The sequence below is a fragment of the Gorilla gorilla genome, chromosome 1 (genome assembly GCF_029281585.2).
Source record: "Gorilla gorilla gorilla isolate KB3781 chromosome 1, NHGRI_mGorGor1-v2.1_pri, whole genome shotgun sequence".
Lineage (NCBI taxonomy): Eukaryota > Metazoa > Chordata > Mammalia > Primates > Hominidae > Gorilla > Gorilla gorilla.
In genome coordinates, this window is record NC_073224.2 from 20723706 (window position 1) to 20747647 (window position 23942).

General features: G+C 39.7%; 1 protein-coding gene across 2 annotated transcripts in view; it reads left to right on the forward strand.

Annotated features, from left to right (window-relative positions):
- Positions 1–23942, forward strand: part of DISC1 (DISC1 scaffold protein) — a 415293-nt gene that overhangs the window by 364702 nt on the left and 26649 nt on the right. For both annotated transcript variants that reach the window (XM_055373011.2, XM_019031872.4), the window contains exon 11: positions 18094–18370. In XM_055373011.2, coding sequence (XP_055228986.2) covers positions 18094–18370 — 277 coding nt within the window. The remainder of the gene's footprint in view (positions 1–18093; positions 18371–23942) is intronic.

Genomic DNA, 23942 nt, shown 5'->3' on the forward strand with positions numbered 1-23942 from the left:
CTCTGCTTCCCCTGCAGACACACCCTGATGAGGCTGCAGGCCACTAGCTCTGCTCCTTTTTCAACATCAGAAACAGAGGCTGACCATTGCTGGGACATTTCCCTTCTCCTGCTCCTAACTTTGTCATAGACGTCTCCTGAACTGCAGTTACTGTGTTTGGAGGTAACATCATCCCCTTCTTTGGTTTGTGGATAGGGAATACCAGATACGAGGGAGAGCATCCCTAAGGCCTTCACCTGACACCAGTCCTGCCTGTATGTCCTGCAGTTCTCATGGTAAGCCATCAGCCTCACCAGGCGGCACCTGTGTGCCAAGCAGCATGGCTTATTCATTGTCTTCTCTAGAACACAGAATACTTTGGGGACATTTCTATGTTTTCTTTCTCCAACAGCCAGATATATGTGTCCACTTAGCTGCACATAATTATTGTCTCTGTAACTCTTTGACCTACACATTTGTCAGATAAAATATTTTGGGTGAGAGCTTGTTAGCAGATCTATTTCCATTCCAATCTTGGCATTTATTAGCGAGCCCTCTTCGGGAAGCCGTATGTTCTGAGAAGTAGGAAGAATAACGCATTTTACCTATAGTGCAAGGTCTGGCCAGCACCTATTTCTGGGTTGAGCTGCTGGAATGTATTCAGGGGATAAGCTGAGAGGCGATTTACGAGGAGTGCTCTCTCCTTGTCTTGCTCCTGCTTCCCTTTAAAATTCCTTGGCTGCCCTTAGTGTGGCATGTGTTTCCATTTATCCTATAGTTCTCAAGACTCAATGGAGCTCTTGTACTTCTGAAGGGCACTTACTAGGAAGCCCTTCTCCCTGACGTTGAGCTTGCACTGATCAAAACGGGGGGCCCCACAAACCATCACAGGGATATCTATGCAAAGGGGGAATGTTTAGCACCAAAGTTAAGGACTGTGCATGCTTTGGCAGAATTACAAAAGGAAAAATAAGTGGACAAAGTATGTTACTTTTTTATTATTATTATAGGGTGTGTGTGGTTTATTTGAACATCAACAAAAACACAACAGGGGTAAAATGTAAAGGAAAAGCCCCTTTGCTGTCCTCCAACCCTGAGGAAGCTGTTAGCAGTTTTAAGTGCATCCTTCCAGAAATATCTCCCTCATGTATGGACATATATGTCCTTTAGTTAGTTTTAGAAAATTCAAATGGAATCATAACAGAGTTTTGTTCTGTGCCTTGCCTTTTTTGCTTAATTTTTCTTGGAGGTCTTTCAACTTTAAGAGGTAAAAATGGCTGTATGATATGTAACAGTAAGTGTGGCTGATTCCAATTTTCTCCATTTGGTTGTTTCCAGTTATTTCTCATGCTGCAATGATCATCCTTTTTTATATGTCTGTTTTACCTTGTCTGAATATTCCTGTAGAGTAAATGCCTAGAAGAGGAATAGCTAGTGCAAAGGACATGTGCATTTTAAATTTTGACCAATATTGCTGAATTACTTTCCTAAAAAAGGCAGCTGACATATCCCTCACCTTTAAAACAGCAAACTATACAACTCCCAGACCTTTGTCTCCGAATCTGCGCATCTTTATATTGGATGGAAATCACGTATTGATTGGCTGGTTTTTTTTCTTCGTCTGCCTTTTTTGCTTATTTTCTTTTGGGATATTTGCTTTTTTACTTCTTGACTTTCAAAACTCTTTGCTGGTTAATAAATCTAACTCATAGACCATGCAACATGTTAGAAATATTTTTTTCTAATATGTCATTTGTATTTTGACTTTCATTTATGGCACGTTTGCCACATAAGAGTTTAAATTGATATGTGTCTAAATTTTTCACTGTTTTTCGCTTTTGGATTTCAGGTTTGTGTTTGCTTAGAAAGTTTGTCCCCACTTCGAGTCAGTCAAATAATGTAAAAATTTTCATTTAGCTATTGGGCAGCTTAGAAGCCAATACTAGACTGGCCAAATAGAGTGGCATGTTGAGACTTACCCTGAGATTTTAGTTTTTAATGCAGCGAATCCATTGGGATCACTTATAAAAAAGGATTTTACCCTATTAATCTTTACTAGAATGGGTATTTTTAAACTTAATTTTTTTGCGCTTCTCATTGTAGGAGTCCTTTGAATGTAGCTTCCCTGAGTGTTCATTCAGTTCATTAGTTATTGAGTTCTTATAGTGGATGACATCTTGCTAGTCTATAGGCTTCATAGGGTTTTAAAAAATGAATATGAAATATTCCCAAACCTGATCAATTACATACAGTAGAAGAAGGCGTCTGTAGACAAAACCCAGAGATCAAGGCAGAATGTAACAACTCTCTTGAGAGTACTACAAAATGCCATGTAGTTCAGAGAAAGGACATCACATATGGTTGTGAGGTCAGGGAAGAATTTTATATGAAAGTGACATGAGCCTTGAGATGGGCCTTGATGAAATGGTTGGATTTCAATGGGTGTGGATTTTGGAGAAAGGATAAGAAGCATGCGTCTGTAATTAGAAACCTGTGCATTTGTTCTGGGAAGAGTGAGAGGTCCACTTTGCGGGTGTGTGGAGAACTCACAGGGGTGCAATGAATGAGTCCAGAGCAGGGCTGAGGGCATCTTGGGAAAGGCCTCTGAGAATTTTCTCTCCATTTGAAAAGGAATAAGAGGCATTCACGTTTTTGGAGCAATACTACATGGGATAGATTGGAAGTATGAAATATTTGAAGGCAGAAAGGCCCATCACTAATTGTAGTTTTCCTGGAGTAAAGAAATAAAATGCTTAATTTGGAGTAGTACTGGAAACGGGGAAAAGCAGACCTGAACAGTATTCTCAGTTTATAATCTATAAGAGGGTACTGGGGCTGAGGAAAATAACAAGTTTAAAAATGACCAAGATTTCCAGCCTTCATTTGGTTCATTCTCTTAACATGCATTGAGTTCTTGCTTTATGTCAGCACTGCTCTGGGCGCTTGGACTAGAGGAGTTGAGGAGGTGGCACGAGACAGGATCGCTGCTCTCAAGGGGCCACAGAAAACAAACAGGCCAGGATGATGGCAGGTATAAGGAAACCATGAAAAAAAAACGGAGAAATTAAGAAGAAGGGCTTGTTTGATGGGGAGCCCTGATAACTTTGATTCTGTGTCTTAAAACTTCAATTCTTGCTGCATATAATTATCAATTTAATTATTGCTGGTGGTGTTCTCTTTCTTTCTTCACCCTGGTATACTATGGAGCGATACAGGAAAATAAATTGTTATTCGAATTTTAAATAGTCTGCAAAGTTGGAAAGCCCTTTAAAATCTGAGGCTGGTAGGCTTATCCACAACAGGAAAGGGAAGTATGTTACACTAATGATTAGAATAGATCTTTGATTTCTGATTATATCTTAGTTCTTAGTTTCTTCACCTGTGAAATAGAGACCTGTCCTAAAACAGTCCTTGTACTTTGCTCACAGTTTGGTGAGTCATAAATTTGGGAAGGTCTTGCCTGGGCATTTCTCTGCACGGGGCTGCACCAGGGCTGAACGTGCACAATGGCTCACTGGTGTGGCTGGCAATGGCAACAGCTGTCAGCTGGAATCCCAGAGGGGGCCACTGACCAGGCATGTAGTCCCTCCAGCATGACAGTCTTGGGCTAGATAGACTCCTTGCATGACAGCTGGCTTGTCCCAGAGCAAGTGTCCCAGAAGAACCAGGTGGAAGCTACAGGGCCTTTCCCTACCTTGCCTTGGAAGTTAGATGGCATTACTCCCTCTCTGTTCCATTGATTACTCCAAGGAAGGCACCAAGGTCAGCCCAGATTCAAGAGAGGAGGATGTAGATAGACACCAGCTCTTTATTATAGGAATGTCAAAAGAATAAAGGTTATGTTTTTAAAACACTACAATGTAGCAATACCATCTTACCTCATGAGGTTGTCTTAAAGACTAAATGAAGTAATATATGTACAACCCTTAGAACAGCACCTGACCAAAAATTATTAACAATGGTGATGATGGTGGTGGTGGGAGTGGGGATGGGGATGAGGATGATGAGGATGATGATGAGTAGCTGCACTGCCTTTCTGCAAAATGTCCCTTGTTGTCTGGCAGGTTGAGTTTTGGAAAGAATGGTTTTACCTAATTTATATTTCCTATAACTATGAAGGGGATTGTCATCGGTTAATTGCCTTAATCTCATGACATTCTAACTAAGAATCCAGGGAGGGGTTGCTATCCATTGTGTTCCAAGGGAGACCTGAATATAAACTAAATTCTATTAGGAAGGGCAAGACAAGAAAGAGAGGGTAGTTTCAACCAACAATGACCTCTACATGCTCCTCGTTAAATACTCTTTCTTATGTTACATTTCTTCCTTTCATATTATGAAATGGCATTGGAGAAGAAGACTAAAATTTCCAAAAGTTCAGTGGAAAATAGTGTTACTTTTTCTTTCTTGGAAAATAGAAGACAAAGGAATAAAATTTAAACATGTCTAATAACAACATTTTTTTTTTCTGAATTGGAGGTTAAGTTGCCCAGGGAATAACATGCCTACAGACACATGAGGACTATTCTACCTTCATCAGTTTGCGGTGGAAAATTTAGTACTATTGGCCATTCACATATCAGATATTTTACACCATCATATAAAAAGACCTGGTTATTTTCTTTTTTTTTCTTTTTTTATTTATTTTATTTTATTATTATTATACTTTAAGTTTTAGGGTACATGTGCACAATGTGCAGGTTAGTTACATATGTATACATGTGCCATGCTGGTGTGCTGCAGCCATTAACTCGTCATTTAGCATTAGGTATATCTCCTAATGCTATCCCTCCCCCATACTCCCACCCCACAACAGTCCCCAGAGTGTGATGTTCCCCTTCCTGTGTCCATGTGTTCTCATTGTTCAATTCCCACCAATGAGTGAGAACATGCGGTGTTTGGTTTTTTGTCCTTGCGATAGTTTACTGAGAATGGTGATTTCCAGTTTCATCCATGTCCCTACAAAGGACATGAACTCATCATTTTTTATGGCTGCATAGTATTCCGTGGTGTATATGTGCCACATTTTCTTAATCCAGTCTATCATTGTTGGACATTTGGGTTGGTTCCAAGTCTTTGCTATTGTGAATAGTGCCGCAATAAACATAAGTGTGCATGTGTCTTTATAGCAGCATGATTTATAGTCCTTTGGGTATATACCCAGTAATGGAATGGCTGGGTCAAATGGTATTTCTAGTTCTAGATCCCTGAGGAATCGCCACACTGACTTCCACAATGGTTGAACTAGTTTACAGTCCCACCAACAGCGTAAAAGTGTTCCTATTTCTCCACATCCTCTCCAGTACCTGTTGATTCCTGACTTTTTAATGATTGCCATTCTAACTGGTGTGAGATGGTATCTCATTGTGGTTTTGATTTGCATTTCTCTGATGGCAAGTGATGATGAGCATTTTTTCATGTGTCTTTTGGCTGCATAAATGTCTTCTTTTGAGAAGTGTCTGTCCATATCCTTCGCCCACTTTTTGATGGGGTTGTTTGTTTTTTTCTTGTAAATTTGTTTGAGTTCATTGTAGATTCTGGATATTAGCCATTTGTCAGATAAGTAGGTTGCGAAAATTTTCTCCCATTTTGTAGGTTGCCTGTTCACTCTGATGGTAGTTTCTTTTGCTGTGCAGAAGCTCTTTAGTTTAATGAGATCCCATTTGTCAATTTTGGCTTTTGTTGCCATTGCTTTTGGTGTTTTAGACATGAAGTCCTTGCCCATGCCTATGTCCTGAATGGTAATGCCTAGGTTTTCTTCTAGGGTTTTTATGGTTTTAAGGACCTGGTTATTTTCAAAGCTTCCAAGAAATGGAGTAAAATAGTAATGCCCTTTAAGTGAACATATTAATAAATCAGGAAAGAGAGTTTGGTATAAGAGCTGAAACTCTAGGCATCTGTGTCAGAACTCAGTATTTACTCTCCTAAAATGGATAGAAACCTACAAACTCACTGCCTACCCTCTCCCAGAGCACCATTCCCCATAGAAAATCCCATAGAAAAACACTAACATGCCTGGGTCTCAGGAGGATTCAAGCCACACTCAGATGATCTCCTAGACCCCATTTTACTTCCAACTGGCAGGAATAACAGGAATGGTGAATATCAATTCTGTTCTCAAGAACTTACCCCCAAACACTGAAATTGTATCTGCTAGCTGCCTCATTACTGGTTGTGAAAACATCACCAAAGATCTTGCACAGTTCAGGTAGCTGTGAGTCATTCTCTTCAATAAAATTATTACTAATGACCTAATTGTTTTCCCTGGGCAGAAATAGCAAAGCTTCTCAAGACTTCAAAATCAACCACTACTCTCTTTAGCACAAACAGATCAATAAGCAGGTATCTTAAAAATCTAAAGCTTGATGAAGTTATTATGTATTATGAAATTACACTGTAATTTTGCAACTACATATTTTCCTCAGCACTCAGCATAGCATCCCCTCAAACTGGCTTCCAAACTTTGACATGTGCATTCTAAGAGAAGTTTGGGGACTACGCTCACTCAGGGTACACATACTCTGTCCCATCAAATAGCAAATAGACACAAAGTTACAGTATTCCAGTCATTATACTGCAGAAAATTATTTACAGAAGCAGCAAACCTTTCTTAGGAAAGTTATAAGCTAGGCTGCTGGCTCTTTCCTTTGAATCCAGCCTCGCTCACACCATAGAAGCCAGAGAGATGTTGATGGATCTGTCAAGTTCATAATAAAAAATAACAGAGAACTCCTCAGGTAACTGAAGGTGATTTGGCCCACGTGTGGGGAGGAAACAGATGACAGTGTGGAGGGGGCTTTTCAGACATGACCTTTTCTACCTCCTTCACATTGCTGAGGAAGGCCAATCCTACCTAGGTGCTTCAAGAAACAAACCCCTGCTGGCAGTGAGGCTCGGGGTGTTGAGGCTAGACAAGCAGTAGCAGAGGAGCACTGCCTGGGAGGGGGTCAAGCAGATGGCCAGGATTTCAGCATCTCCGTCCTCCCTGTTCCGCAAGGGGTAGGTAATTACACCTGAGGGAGACTATATTTCTGGGAGCACAGATGATTCCCCCAGAGGCTCTTCTCCCTGCACCCTCCTACCACCTGAACCCATTGGGACCTGCACAGGTTAGGGCCTTGGCAGTATCCACTTCTCCAAAGACCCAAGACCAGCCTAAGTAGTAAATATGCCTAAGGAAATAAGAACTCATTTGGAAAATAAACAAGACTGCTTTGGAGGACAACTGTTAAAAAAGAACGGTAATAAATGGAATGGCTAAAACCTGATGAAGCATGATTATTGAAGTAGACATACAAGGTGTTCAACACACATATCAAATATTCCCCAAAGATAAGGAAGGATGTTGGAAACATGACATGAAACATGAAGCCCTAAAAAGGAGTCAAATGGAAAAGCAAAGAATGTAAAGTTTAATTTTTTTTAAATTTCAGTAAATGCATTGAATGCCAAATGGATTCAGCTGAAAAACCAATTGGCGAGCCAGAAGATCTCAGAAATTCTCAGAGGACATCAGCAATAGTCAGACAGAGGGAAAACTTAAAAGATAAGTGAAGCAATATGAAGATCAACATTCATATAAAAAGAATCCCAGAAAGAAGGAAAACAATCAATAGAAAAATGGAAGGAAACATATGAGAGAAAGATTGAGAACCGCCCAGAAAAAGGAAAAGGTATAAAACCTCCGACCGATGGGCTTAGTAGAGTGCAAAACAGGATAGAAAAAAAGGTGACGGGCGTACCTCAATAGGTTGTAATAACATTTATGTAAAACAATGATAGAGAGAACATTCGAAGAGCAGGTCAATTATTAAAGGATGAGAACTAGATCGACCTCAGACTTCTCAGTAGAACACATAATACAAGAGGCTATCAAGTAATATTTTCAAAATGTGGAACCAAGAATATTAAATAAAACCATTATTTAAATGGGACCATGAGACCTGGAAATACTTAAAAGATTTATCATGCACAAGCTTCTTGGGAATATTCTTAGAGGAAGTATTTCAAGAAGATGAAAAGTCTAGGAGGACAGTATGAGCGGTGGCACAGAGTGTGCAAATAAAGCTTAGCAAATTTTTTACTGTTGATGACATACAGAACTTACAAATAGAACAAACAACAAAAATATATCTTAATAAAAATCTGGAACTAAAATATAGCCTCAAAATATATATATCAATTTATTGCTTCAGAGGTGGGATGGGGTAGAATGAGAGTGAGGTGAAAATATATTAAAGCACTTTTCTTCTTGTTTGCGAGGAAGATGTAGAAATTGAAAAGCTCAGCAAATTTATATGGAAAAACATAAATATGATCTTACAGATACAAAGGAAACTACCAGAAGACAAAAATATAATGTATAATTTTTAGACCAATAGAAGAAGATTTGATCCACCCAATGGAAAGTAGGAAAAGAGAAAAAAAATAAAATGTTTAAAAAGTAAGGGAGGATTCCTGGTCTGGGAAAAAAGGCATGGACCATTTCTCTCTGCTTCTTCCCACTAAATGCAATTCTAAATCCTGAAAATAATGCAAGAGCTGATCAAATGAGAACTCTGAAAGACCGTGAGAGGACAGAAATCTGCCTTGGGATTGCAGGCCTAGAGGGAAAACATAGCTTCGGGGCTTCCTACATACCTACTTCATGAAAAAAGATGACCTAGACCTGGATTTCCTGACCTCCAACCAAGCAACCAAAGGCAGCTCAGCTAGGTTTATTCCTGCCCTGGATTTGGAGCCCTGCTAACAATAAGCAGCCAGGGGAGAGCTCTCCTTCCCTCCTGGCCTCCAACTCCCTTCCCCTCCCAGAGACACCTGGTTAGCCAGGAGCCCCTGGCAAGAGGGACCCTGCCACAACAGATGCCCAGCCTGGGAAGTGTTCTCCTCTCCCCTCCCTGCCCCACCAGGGGCAAGGGGAATTCTGCCACAGTAGGTACCCAGCCAGGGAAGTCTTCTTGTCCTCCAGAGTCTGAGACTTTACACCCGCACCAAGAGACATTCAGTTACCTGACCTGGGGGGAGGCCCCTTCTGCCTTCTGCCCCTTCAGCTAGCACCATCAGGGACCAGTGGAAGTTCTCCTAGAGCCAGATGAATCAAGCAGAAAAACAACAACAACAACAACAAAACAACCAACTCCAAAACAAAACTCAAAGGCAAACAAACGAAAGCAACCACACTGCAATGGCTTCAAAAATAAAAATTCCATTGGAACCACATATAGAAAAGTAGGATGGGACCTGCATGATAAAGCTAAACAGAATTCCCTCATAAAATAAAAAAATTAAATGGAACTCAACGTTTTTTAACATAATGACCCACGTGCCCAAGATATAATTAGGAACCATTCATCATAACAAAAACCAAGGATATCACAGCTTGGATGAGGAAAGAGAATCAACTGATACCAGCGGGGAGATGAATCAGATGTTGGAATTATGTGACAAGAATTGTGTACGGTCATCATGAAAATGCTTCATTAAACTATTACAACAAATGAAAAAATTAGAAAAGGTCAGCAAAGATATAGAAATTTTTTTGAAAACCAAATGTAAATTATAGAACTAAAAATACAAAAACAGAAATAAAAATCTTACTGCATAGGCTAAATCGTAGAGTGAAGGTGATGGAGAATAGATTCAGTGAAATTGAGAACAGATTAATAGAATTTACCCAATCTGAACAAGAAACATTGGACTGAAAAAAATGAACAGAGCCTCTGGGCTCTGTGGGACATAGCAAAAGATCCACCATTTATATCACTGGATTCTAAAAGGAGAAAAGGAGAGTGAGGCTAAAGAATATTTGAAGAAACAATGGCTAAAAGCTCCCCAAATTTGGTGAAAGGCATAATCCTACAGATTCAAGAAGGTACACAAATCCCCAGGAGAATGAATAAAAATAAATCCACACTAAGACACATAAGAATTGAATTTCTGAAAACTAAAGACAAGGAAAAATCCTTGAGAACACCCAGAGAGATTTAGTACCTATAGGGAAACAAAATTTCAATAACAGTGAATTTATCATCTGAAACTATGGAAGCCAGAAAGAAGTGGCACAATTATCAAATGATAATAGAAAAGAACTGTCAACCTACAATCCTACATACAACAAAATTATCCTTTAAGAATGAAAAGGAAATAAATATATTCCCAGATGAAGAAAACTACCGTGTATTTGTTGTTAGCAGATTAAAGATTAGCTAGACGAAATTCTCTGGGAGGTACAGAAAGGAATATAGAATAAAAAGAGTAGAAACACAGTAGAATATCCTTTACCTCATGTGTTTTATGTATTGTATTATGGTGATTGAGACAAAAATTTTAATGTCATCTGATACTTAAGACAATAGTATTTTATTTTATTTTATTTTATTTTTGAGACAGAGTCTCACTCTGTCACCCAGGCTGGAGTGCAGTGGCGTGATCTTGGTTCACCGCAACCTCCAGTTCCCAGGTTCAAGTGATTCTCCTGTCTCAGCCTCCTGAGTAGCTGGAACTACAAGCATGTGCCACTGTGTCCAGCTAATTTTTGTATTTTTAGTAGAGAGGGGGTTTCACCATATTGGTCAGGCTGGTCTCCGACTCTTGACCTCAGGTGATTCACCTGCCTCACCCTCCCAAAGTGCTGGGATTACAGACGTGAGCCACCACGCCAGGCAATAATATTTTAAAGTGCAGAAGGTAGAGATTGAAATGGAAGGGAGGTTTATTTGCATACTTAAAGTAGTAAAATATTGGTGCCAGTTGATGGTGATGCCACCAGCATATTGTAATACACAGAGCAATTATTATGCAAAATATACAAAGAAATATAATCCAACATATTATAAATAAATTGAGATGAAACCCTAAAAATAGGTCCATAAAAATATGCTCAAATGATTTTTGGCAAAGGTATAAAAGTAATTCAATGAAGGAACAATAGAATTTTTAACAAGTGGAGCTGGAGCTATTGAACATTCATAGGGAAAAAGATGAACTCAAACTAAGTCTCATACTTCATGCAAAAATTAACTTAAAATGGATCAAGGACCTAATTGTAAAATATAAAACTATAAAACTTTTAGGAAAAAAAAAAGGAGTCCGTCTTTGAGACCTAAGGCAAGGCAAAGATTTCTAAGACTCGACACTAGAAGCACAATCAAGTAAAAGGAAACATTGATAAACTGAACCTTTTTGAAGTAAAACCTTTTGCTCTGTAAAGATTCATGTGAAGAAGATGAAAAGACAAACTAGTGACTGGGAGACATGTTTGTAACCATATATATCTGACAAAGTATTAGTATGTACAATGTACAAAGTCTTAAAACCCAACACTAAAAAATATTGAGTAGAAAAGAAGCAAAAGACATAAAATACACCTCACTGAAGAGGCTGTATGGATGGCAAAGAAGCACGTGAAAAGATAGTCAACATCATTAGAAATGAGGGTAATGGAAATTGAAGCTGCAATGAGATAACATTACACACCTCTCAGAATGGCAAAAACAAAAAAATATTATAACACCAAATATTGGTGAGGATGCAGAGAAACAAGATCACTCATGCATTTTTGATAAGAATGCAAATGGTTGGCCACTCTGAAAAACAGTTTGGCAGTTTCTTACAAAACTAAACATGTAACTATGATACAACCCAGCAATTGTGCTGTTGGACAATTATTTCAGAAAAATGAAAATTTAATTTCACACAAACACCTATGCACAGATGTTCTTAGCGTCTTTTATTCGTAATATCCCCACACTAGGAGTATCCGAGATGTCTTTCTGTGGGTGAATGGTTAAACACACTGTGGTACATACCTAACATGGAATACTACTCAGTAGTTAAAAAGGAATAAACAATTGATACACAAATCTCCAGGGAATTATGCTGAGCACACACACACACACACACACACACACACACACACACACACACACACACACACACACACAAAAGCCAATCCCTGAAGGTGTCTACTTTATGATTCTGTTTATACAACATTTTTGAAATGACAACATTTTAAAAAGTAGTAACAGACTTAGTGGTCTCCAGGGACTAGGGAGGGGGAGGCATGGGACATAGGCAGGTGTGGTTATAAAAGGGAGCATGGAGATTCATGTGATAATTGAATTGTTCTGTATCTTGAATGTGGTAAGGGGTACCTGAACTTACACAAGTGATAAAATCATATAAAACTATGAAAACACACACACAAGGGGAACTCTGATGAACATCAGTGGATTTTATCAATGTCAATACTCTGGCAAGATATTGCACTACTGTTTTGCAAAGTGTTACCATTATGAAGAACTGGGTAAAGGTACATGAGATCTCTCTATACTCTTTCTTACAATTGTATGTGAATTTAATAAAAAGAAAAAGAAAAATAGAAAAAAAGAAGGGAATTTTTTTAATCGAAAGACTTGGCTAAAATCAATAAGAAAACACCAATAATTACACAGTAATGAGAGTACATGGGTTAAAACCAGCAATCCAAAGATAAAATCTTAGAATGGGTTTTATACAATTCAGCAAATATTTTGTGTTGGAGTCATTTTAAAAATATGCAAATAGACTGAGATAATAGAATGGTAAAAAGATAAGCTGGGTAAATTTGAATTAAAAGAGTGTTGGAATAACAATTTTAGTATCAGAAAATTTAGACTTTAAGGCTAAAATATCATCAACAATGAAAATTGTCACATACAGAAAAGAAGCAGTTAGAAAATTTAATGATTGGAACACCTAGGTATCTAACATCATAATCTGAGACTCATAAAACAACCAATAAAACTATGGGAGGAAATAGAAGAATCAAGAATTATAGTTGGAAATTTAAAACACTCATTTCAGAAACTCATAGATGAAGCAAACAACAAGAAAAACAAATATATAAAGATTTTAATAACATAATATGCCTTCACTTTCCATTCAGTGAACACAATGCTCATTCTTTTTGGACATATATGGAAAATTTACAAAAATCAATGAAGTACTAGGTGATAGGAGAACCCTCAGATAATTTTATAGAGTTAATTCTCAACCAGTATGCAATAAAATTAGATATTAATCTAACAAAAAGGGAGGTGAAAAAAATTTATTCTATTTAGAAATGAAAAAACATATCACTATACAGCCCTTGAATTAACAAGGGAACCATTAGGAAAGATAATGAAAAGGCTGTCTGTCAAATCTGCTGGACAACAATGCTGTAAATTCTAAAAATATATATGATGCAATTACAGAAAAATATTTCAAATTGATAGATTTTGTGATAGGCCCACAAGTGTTTGTTAAATTATTTTCCATATTTTTCTGTATATTTAAAATATTTAATAATTAAAAATTTAAATAAACATATATTGGACATGGTTAAAATATTACTCAGACAAAAATCAAGAGCTTTAAATATGCTTATTATAACATTAAAATTTCAAAAGAGGAAAATATGAAAAAGAAAACAAATGAGTTAAGTGTTTACAGAAGCTAATAAAAAGTAAGATAATAAATCCAAAGAAATGGGGAAAATGGAAATATAAGATAAGAACAAATCAATGAAATAGTGAACAAAGATCAATATGAAGATTAACAAAGGAAAAATTAGTTCTTTGAAAGGAGTAATAAGATAGCAAACCTTTGATATGACTGAATAAGATAAATCAGAAAAAGAATAAGTAAAACACATACTGAAAAGGAGATCTACAAACAAGTAATTTTTTAAATACTTCTAAAAAATATGAACAAACATGTAACAATACATTTGAAATTCATTAAAAAAGGATTAATTTATATAAAGGATATAAAATATTAAAATGGCAGAAGAATAAATGGAAAACTTGAATAGAGTGTAAAAGTTAAAGATACTGAAGTGGTAATAAAATGTCTGCTTCAACAAAACCCTTGGGAAAAGGATAGGGAACCTGAGAAAGAAGCAAATAGGCAATGAATATGAAAAGATAATTCACAGAAGAAAATCTGAGTGGCTATGAAATGATTCTAGTGGAGAAATGCAACTTCAAACGAGATCCCACCTTTTACCTATTAGATTGGCTAAAATTAGGAAAATGAAAAATACCAAAGTGCCCCCAACTAAGGACTGTTGTTTCTAGTATGGACCAGACCCCATTCCTGCACTCCTGCTCCAGTGCATCGCTCAGAAAATCTATTCCCTCCCTCCCTCCCTCCATCTCTCCCTCCCTTCCTTCCTTCCTTCTTTCCTTCCTTCCTTCTTCCCTTCCTTCCATCCTTCTTCCTTTCCTTCCTTCCTTCCTTCCATCCTTCTTCCTTTCTTTCCTTCCTTCCTTCTTTCCTTCCTTCCTTCCTTCCCTCTCTCCCTCCCTCACTCCCTCCCTCCCTCCTTCCTTCCTTCTTTCCTTCCCTCTCTCCCTCCCTCCCTCCTTCCTTCCTTCCCTCCCTCCCTCCTCCCTTCCTCCTTTCCTCCTTTTCTTATTATATTTTCTTTCTCTTTTTGTTATTTTATATTGGCATAGACATAAAATACATACATCATGAATGTACTGCTTGATGATTTTTCACTCATGGAATCCTCACCATCAAGAAATAAAATACTTCTTGTACAGAGAAGTCCCATTATGCCTCTCACATTATGAGCCACCATGCCTAGCCTATTTTACTTTTATTTTTGAAGAAAATTCAAATAATTGCATAGTTCTAGATTGCTGGTTAATTTCTTTCAGCATTTTAAAGATGTTTTATTGTCTCCTAGCTTTCACCACTTCTGTCATCCATATTTTTGTTCCTTTGAAGTTAATGTGCCTTTCTTTTCTCTCACTGCTTTTAAGAGTTTTGTTCTGTCTTTGATGTTTAGAAGTTTCATTATGATGGGCCTAGGTATGTGTTTTCTTTGATCTTTTCCTATTTTGAGTTGTAGTGTTTCCTAAATGTGTGGTTTGATGTTCTTTGTCAATACATGATATTCTTAGCTGATAATCTCTTCTAATATTACTTCTGCCTAATTCCTTCTTTATCCTTCTGATCTCATCATTTATGGACATGGGCTTTGAGAGAATGTTAATTAATATGTCCAAGAAAATAGGGAACATGATGGAGAATTTTGACAGAGAACTGGAATATATAAAAGAAAATCAAATTAAAAGTAACTGAAACTTAGAACACAATAGTGGATTGAACAGCAGATTCAAGACAGTAGAAGGAAGGGTTATTAAATGGAAGATAGGTCTGTAGAAAATATCTAGCATGAAGCTGTCTGGATCGGTGAAAATATATATTTTCATTGAAAATTCCTGATTTTTGGTTTTCCAAAAAAAAAGTCAAAATTTTGTCAACATTGAATTTACATTCCTCATAGTTTCAGTGTGCCTGAGCTGATGAGTTGTTGATGTGCTCCATATACAGGGATATGTACTCCCAACTAGCCACAGTCACTCCTTTCTATTATCTTCTACCACTGAGGCTGAATATTAGTTGTCATGGTTTATATCATCCCTTCCCTGCCCCACACATTTACATTGCGTGCTGGGCATGCTATATATTTGAGTTCATGATCCATGTTGAAGATGCCATAAAGACCCAAAAATGTGAAAGAGACTTGGAACTGGGTAACAGGCAGAGGTTGGAACTGTTTGGAGGGCTCAGAAGAAGACAGGAAGATGTGGGAAAGTTTGTAACTTCCTAGAGACTTGTTGAATGGCTTTGACCAAAATGCTGATAGTGATATGGATAATGAAGTCCAGGCTGAGGTGGTATCAGATGGAGATGAGGAACTTGTTGGGAACTGGAGCAAAGGGGACTCTTGTTATGTTTTAGCAAAGAGATGGGCAGCATTTTGCCCCAGCCCTAGAGATCTCGGGAACTTTGAACTTGAGAGAGGTGATTTAGGGTATCTAGTGGAAGAAATGTCTAAGCAGCAAAGCATTCAAGACGAGACTTGGGTGCTCTTAAAGCAGTGCATTTTTATGCATTCATGAAGAGATGATTTGTAATTGGAACTTATGTTTAAAAGGGAAGCAGGGCATAAAATTTTAGAAAATTCACAGCCTGATGATACAATAGAAAAGAAAATTCCATTTTCTGAGGAAAAATTCAAGCTGGCTGCAGAAATTTGCATAAATAACAAGCAGCCAAATGTTAATCCCCAAGACAATGGAGAAAATGTCTCTAGGGCATGTCAGAGGTCTTCATGGCAGCCCCTCCCATTACAGGCCTGGAGACCTAGGAGGAAAATATGGTTTTGTAGGCTGTGCCCAGGGCCTTGCAGCTTTGTGCAGTCTCAGGACTTGGTGCCCTGTGTCCCACACATGGCTAAAAGGGGCCAACGTACAGCTCAGGCTGTTGCTTCAGAAGGTGCAAGCCCCAAGCCTTGGAGGCTTACATGTGGTGTTGGACCCGTGAGTGCACAGAAGTCAAGAATTGAGGTTTGGGAACCTCTGCCTAGATTTCAGAGGATGTATGGAAACGCCTGGATTTCCAGGCAGAAGTTTGCTGCAGGGGTGGAGCACTCATAGAGAACCTCTGCTAGAGCAGTGTGGAAGGGAAATGTGGGGTCAGAGCCCCCACACCGAGTCCCCACTGGGGCACTGCCTAGTGGAGCTGTGAGAAGAGGCCCACCAACCTCCAGACCCCAGAATGGTAGATCCACTGATAGCTTGCACCATGCACCTGGAAAAGCTGCAGACACTCAATGCTAGCCCATGAAAGCAGCCAGGAGGGGGACTGTACCCTGCAAAGCCATAGGGGTGGAGCTGTCCAAGACCATAGGAACCCATCTCTTGCATCAGCATGACCTGGTTCTGAGACATGGAGTCAAAGGAGATCATTTCAGATCTTTAAGATTTGACTGCCCAGCTGGAATTTGGAGTTGCGTGGGGCCTGTAGCCCCTTTGTTTTGGCCAGTTTCTCCCATTTGGGATGGAGCATTTATCCAATGCCTGTACCCCTAATGTATCTTGGAAGTAACTAACTTGCTTTTGATTTTACAGGCTCCTAGGTGGAAGAGACTTACTTTATCTCAGATTAGACTTTGGACTTGGAATTTTGGGCTAATGCTGGAATGGATTAAAACTTTGGGGTACTGTTGGAAAAGCATGATTGGTTTTGAAATTTGAAAGGGACTTAAGATTTGAGAGGGGCTGGGGTGAAATGATATGGTTAGGCTTTGTGTCCCCACCCAAATTTCATCTTGAATTGTAATCCCCATAATCCCCAAATGTTAAGGGAGAGACCAGGAGTAGGTAATTGAATCATGGGGGCAGTTTCCCCAGTGCTGTTCCCAGGATAGTGAGTTCTCATGAGATCTGGTGACTTTATAAAGGGCTCTTTCCCCCTGCGTTCTGCACTTCTCCTTCCTGCCACCATGTGAAGAAGGTGCCTTGCTTCCCCTTCACCTTCTGCCATGATTGTCAGTTTCTTGAGGCCTCCCCAGCCACACTGAACTGTGAGTCAATTAAACCTCTTTCCTTTGTAAATTAACGAGTCTTGGGCAGTTCTTTTTAGCAGAATGAAAACAGACTAATACAATAGAGCCTAGCAATAGAGTGGAGAACAACATAGTTTACAAGCCCTGCCCTCAGGGAAAAGAAAACAATAATCACATAAATAATTAGAATTGTCATAAATACTCTGAAATAAAAGTAAAAAATGCTAAGAGATCCATCATATTTTCCAGTTGGAAGGCAGGGAATGTTTCTCCCAAAAAGGTTATTTAAGCCGAGTTCTGAAGATAATATGATTTAGTCAGATGAAGGCCTGGTTATATGTGTGTTGGTGGGGAATGGACAGAGAGAGATGATCTAGCCTGGAAGAGTTGGACAGTTCTGAGGATTCAAAGCAAGTCAGTAGGGCTGGAAACACATATATGAGCAGAAACTGTGTTGTATTGGGCTGCTGAGTCTGGAAAAATACATAGGATTTTGGATGCCTTTGCAGACCAAGCAGCTAAGGACCAGCACATTTCATGGTGACTTGATGGTGTGCAAATTTGGTCCCTCTGATGAATCTTCTAGTTGAAATAATTTATCACTGTGAAATTAAGTCACCAAGTATAAGATGACCAGCTGACTTTTAGCCAGGTAGACAAGCTATCGACTTGGTATGATGAAACATCACTGAGTTCATTTTTATGCCTTTGTTTCCTCTCTGTCTCAGCTGCAAGTGTCCACTGCTTGGGAAAGTGTGGGAAGCTGACTTGGAAGCTTGTCGATTGCTTATCCAGAGCCTACAACTTCAGGAAGCCAGGGGAAGCCTGTCTGTAGAAGATGAGAGGCAGATGGATGACTTAGAGGGAGCTGTCTGTATAGCTGCTCCTCCTATTCCCCCCAGGCTCCACTCCGAGGATAAAAGGAAGACCCCTTTGCAGGCACTGGAAGAATGGAAGGCTCACCTCATCCCCTCTCTGCACTGTGCTGGAGGCGAACAGAAAGAGGTCTGTCCTTTCCACATGGCCTCCAGAGGGGACCCTTATTCTAAGGGGTGCTTCGGGACCATGCTCCAAATGGGAACAATAAATATTGGGAGGGCTTCCCGTTGAGCATATAAACTTTTAAAAGTTTCAATAACTCTTGAATATGATTACAAAATAAAGTAGAATTTTTGTAGAAGTTTGAAATATAGAAGAGCAAAAAAACCCAACTTTTGGCATATTTAGTTCCATTTTCATTCTAATTTAGTGGCTAGAATTAGAATATGCAGTCTAATATAGAATTACCATATATAGCATACATTATATATGTCATATATAATATAGTTATTATATTCACTATAGATTATATATGCCATACATGATATTTAACGTATATACTATACATTATATATTATATATCATATATGATGTTTATATATTTAGAATCTATATATTACAATATATTATTATTTATTTGAATGAAACATTCAAATGTATGTATTTATCCCATTAATTGTTTTTACCAAAAGCAGATCATAATGAATGTTTATAATGTTCTTCTTTCATAAACACAACTAAAGTTTGGCCTGAGATATATGTATTACAAATTAAAATATGGTTTTATTTAACTTTCTTTTTCTCTCCCCTCTTTCCTCTCTCCCTTCCCCTTCCACTCCTCACTTTCCTCCTCTCACCCTAACAAGAGTCTTTTCCATAAAAAGGCCCTAGGAAGTTTTTCCTGATTTCAGTGCCATGACCTGAGTCTTCAGAGCTCTTTGTTGGCCCAGGTTCCCAGGTGTTGTGAGTGTGGAAAGGAAATAGCATGGAGACGCGGGAGGATCATGACACATGGCTTTCAAGTCTCATGGTTGATGTTAGATGTTAGCTGTGCTTCCTCCCTGGGTCTTTGCCAGGACTCACCACTGGTGGGTGGGGAAATTGCCACCTCCCCAGGCCAGCCCTGCCAGTCTCACATCCCATCTGCAGGACCATGGCCTTCAGAGAGCAGACATTTGTGTTCTTAGTCACTGCCTCTGGACTGCTTAGAAAATCGATCCTTGATCCTATATTTGGATTCCATGGTCTTATAAGAAAGCAACCACAGTCACTCTGCATCCTTGCTGGTCCAGTCACAGGCTCTACGTTAATTTATAGACATCTGAACTCATTTGTTAACCCAGGTGCTGCAGGTGGAATCCTCCAGCAAAGCCTGGTCTCCAATGCTCTGGGTAGAGGTGTTGAAAAGTTACCACCTGCTGCAAGTGGATGGCTTGAAAGAATATTCTGGGGTGGAGGGAAGTGCCACCTAAGCAAGTGTTTAGGTGTTTCTTCCTGGGTGGAAGAAACTGCAGGCTCTGGGAATGAGTCTTTGAAGGTGTGTCTGGCTTTCCAAAGTGAGCTACCAGGAGGAGCTCGGTGTGGGGCAGTCAGAAGCCATGCCAGGTATGTGATGGAGTCCCTGGGTCATTGATTCTGCTGGAGGCCGGGACTGATTCAGCAGAGATCCCTTTCTCCTGTAGGGGAGAAAAATGAATATCTTTCCTTTACCCATCTAAAGGTTCTCAGCTGAGGCACCTATACAGACAGAGTAACAAGAGAAAAATGTACAAATGTGCTTAATATAAAATTTACATGACACAGGAGCCTGCAAAAATGAAGACCCAAAGCAACAGAAACCAGGGTATTTTTATGCTTAAGTTTGAAGAATAGCAGACAGATGTGGAGAAGTATAATTGGACAAAAGGAGTATGATTTAATGGCAATAAACTGGGGGGAGCTTAGCAAGGCCTGTTTGCTCGGATTCTTCGCTGCATCCCTGTGTCTTCAGAGATAAGGATACTCCTTTCCTTTGGGTATAGGTTGTACACTTTAAAGATGAGGGTGTTATAATCTACTTTAGAGGAAGGTCAGATAATTATTTATGGCCTGCTTCAGGAAAGAATGGCTGCAGAAGGTCAGAGAGACTTTCCTGCTTCTGCTGTTCCTCAAATGCCAAGGTGCCATATTTTGGGGTAGTGTATTCTGAACCCCATCACTCTCTCCCTCCCTTTCTCCCTCCTTTTCTGCCCTGCCCACTGAGCCCTGAGCCCTCCAGGCTCTCTGGGGACAGACTTTCCCAGGCATAGGAGGATTTGTTTTCCTGCATAGCATTATAAGCACTTGTCAATTTCACTATCTGGCTATAAGAGCACAGAGCTATATTTGTTGAAAAACAGGAAGCTTGGGGTCAAGGATGAAAGAAGAGTGGAGCCTTATCCTAGGTCCTGTGGTGGCTGCTGTTTGGGTGCTCCAGGGGTCCCCCAGAAAGCCTCCCAGATCCTCTCCACCAACTGAAATGCTGAGGGTGTCCTATATTTATTTGTTGCTTTCTTGGGGGTGAGTGGGTGCTTTAGAGGGGACCTTATAGCTTTTGCTGGCTTTCAGTATCATTTCCCTGTTCCTGTATCGCAGTGCTGGATTTATTTTCACAGAGAGGGCAGCCGTTCTTTGAATTCATGAGTGCCATGGATTTTAAGACAATGTTTTCTGAGAACGGCAAAATTATGGGGCCAGAAAACAGATAAATTGTTGCCAGGAAAGGGGAAGGGACTCATTACAAGAGCAACAGGAAGGAATTTGGTGCGTGGAAGTTGGGGGCGGATGATAGAAGTATTCTCTCTCTTGATTGTGGTGGTAGTTACGTGACTGTGTGTATGTCTAAATCCATAACTTTACATCAGAAAGAGTGAATTTTACTGTGTATGACTTTATAACAATTATTTAAAAAAGTTTTTTTAAATGTCTACCTATTTAAAAACCGGGCTATAGATGTTTGAGTCAGTGCTTTTGTCTCAGGACTATCAAAACGCAGTTTGGCCTGCTGGAAAGAGCACAAGGCTTGAGTCTGAGTCTGCCATGATCCTCAGTTAGGCCTCTTACAGGCCGCATTTCCACATCTGTTAAGAAAAACACCACCACGACATGAGAGGATAATGAAAACTATCTCACGAAGCTGTGATGAAGATTTAAATAAAAGGATGCATCACGAAGTGAGAGACGCATACATAGTAGAGGCTAATTTGTGTTAACTTTTGTTTCTATCACTCTTTCTGGCAGTCACAAGCATCTCTAAAATGCTTTTTGTATGCATAATGCTAACTACAGCTATTTGTTTGTATGACTCAGTCTCCAGGCTTAACTTTCCCTTTTGCATAAGGAGTTTGGGGGTGCTTGAGATTTTTAAATTTTCCTTTACATGTATAATATACTCACTTTTTGTCAAGAAGTAGACGTGAGCAATGAGTTAGTGGAAGATACCCAGTCAGAGAAAGGTTTAACGAAGGAAAACTCCCATTTGTATTCGGGTCCAGGATTTTAGACTACAGAAGGTACAGGGAAATGATAACAAGGGTCTCATTAGGAAGGTGCTTTTGTTTTCCTGCCTGTGTTTTCCGGGAGCCATTGAAGTCTGGGTACTTTGCATTTATCCTGTGGCTAAAATGTCTATTCGCTTTGCAGCTCTGGGTTGGTTTTGCTTTAGAACTCCCTGCTGGGTCTGACCATCCTATACTGGTTTCTCTACTGAAGCTTGATGCCCTGAAGGCAGTCAATTTCTTTTTGACCCAAATCTTCCATGAAAAATTACTGACTTCTTATAGAGGTCCACAGGAAGATGAGTTTTCAAAGCCTTTTCCGTGCTTATCTGGCCAACGTGGTGATGTGCGTTCTGGTGATACTTTGTTATCACAAGGGCTTTGTCGTTGATTGACACCTTCCTGGGTCTACGGTCCTTGCCAGGCTGCTGAGCACCATTCCCCCATTTTACAGCTGGGCCCATTAAGGTGAAGCAATTTGCTTTGGACTTTCTTACAGAGGAAGTCAGCAACAGGGCTCAGTGCCAATCTTAGCATGAACTTCCTCGAATTGTAAGAGCCCTCTTCCAGTTTCATGACAGCTCTCCTCCAAGCCTTTCTGAGGACTCTGGAAACTATCAGCTGCTGTTGGCCCTGGTTCATAGATGTTACAGAAATTGAATGGGGGCCAGACAGGAGCCAGGGAAATCAGTGAGCCAGGCTTCCTCCGCTGTGAAGTGGCTCTTTTGTATGGGCTGTTCTGGCCATAATACCTGCGTAATTTTTTTCTTTCCTGTCTGCAACCTAGCCTGCGGGGTGCTTTCTGTTTCCACTGCTTTTTCTACATAATGGGCTCCCTGGACAGTACCACTCTCCCAGACTTCTCATCCCAGCTGCTTCCTTTCTGAGCCAGTAGCTCTCACCAAAGAGGCCAAACGAGGACCTGGCAATGTTGAGTCATCGCGTGCAGTATGTGAGTAGCCAGTGTGTGAACACAGCTGCAATGAACGGAATTAGCAATAAGACACAACGCAACCATGTAGCCTCATTTGTTCAGATTGAGGTCTTCAAAAAGCATTGTAAGTTTAGGGGTGGAAAGGTGTGATACCTTTCCTCAGCCATCATTAAGCCTAACACTCCTATAACAAAAACAAGTTAACAAGAGAAAAACATGACACATTTATTTAATCAGAGTTTTACATGGCACAGGAGGCTTCAGAAATGAAGACCCAAAGACCCAGGGAAAACTATTTTTATGCTCAGGTTTAATGCAGAATAATAGTCAGCTATGAAGGAATGTGATTGGACAAAATGGGTATGATCTAATGGTTATAGACTAGGGGGTGAGCGGACCAGCAAGCCCTGTCTGTTCAGATTCTTCTTGGACGCTCTGCATAGTATTTATTCCTCTTGGGTATGGGGCAGGACTCCTCTAAATGGAGGGTCTTCAAGGGAGAAGGAAGAGAGTGACCTTTCTAGGTTTTATGTTTGCTTTGAGGGAGAGGAGTCCTAGTTTCTAAGACTGGCTTTGAGGAAGAGGAATTCTGGTTTCTATGGCTTGCATCCAGGGAGAAAAAGGAGTGTGAGAGAGGAGGGCAAGAGAAGGTCAGAGAGACCTTGCTTCTGAGGCCTTCCAATCTCCTTTGGTTCAAAGTACTCAGCATACCAAAGTGTCACACTTAGGGGTATCATACTGTGAGCCACAACATAAGTATCTCCATTCCTTTTTACTCAATTTCACATGAAAAAAGGCTGGAAAAGGTGATCCACAATGAAGATGTTTGTCCTCCTTGTCTTAAACTGATTTCTATATCTAGAAATGTCTCTATTGGGCAAAAGTGCTTCCTCTTCAGCCATAATGGGTCCAGATCTGATTCTTTCTTTTCTCTGACACTTACTGGCCCTGGGACAGCTGGAAACTCACTTTGACTCTCCAAGGAGCACATCCCAAAATGTGTGATCTCTTGATATCTCTCCCACTTTTGAAAAGAACTGACAAGGGAAAAATGTTCACTTACCCATCAGCTGGTTTTGCTCTTTTTGTTTAATGTCTTTGGGGAGAAAGCAAAGAGCTAGGACATGAAGAAAAGTTCTATCTCCACTACATTTTGAAGTTTTGCAAATCCAGCCATCTTTCCCAAGAGCAGAGCAGTAGAAGCAACCAGGATGCAACCAGGGTTGGTAATTGGTTGGTTAATTAAAAAGTCAGAAAAGACAGAGAATCATAAAAGATGATGCATGTGTATTTTAAACCTTTTTGTTTC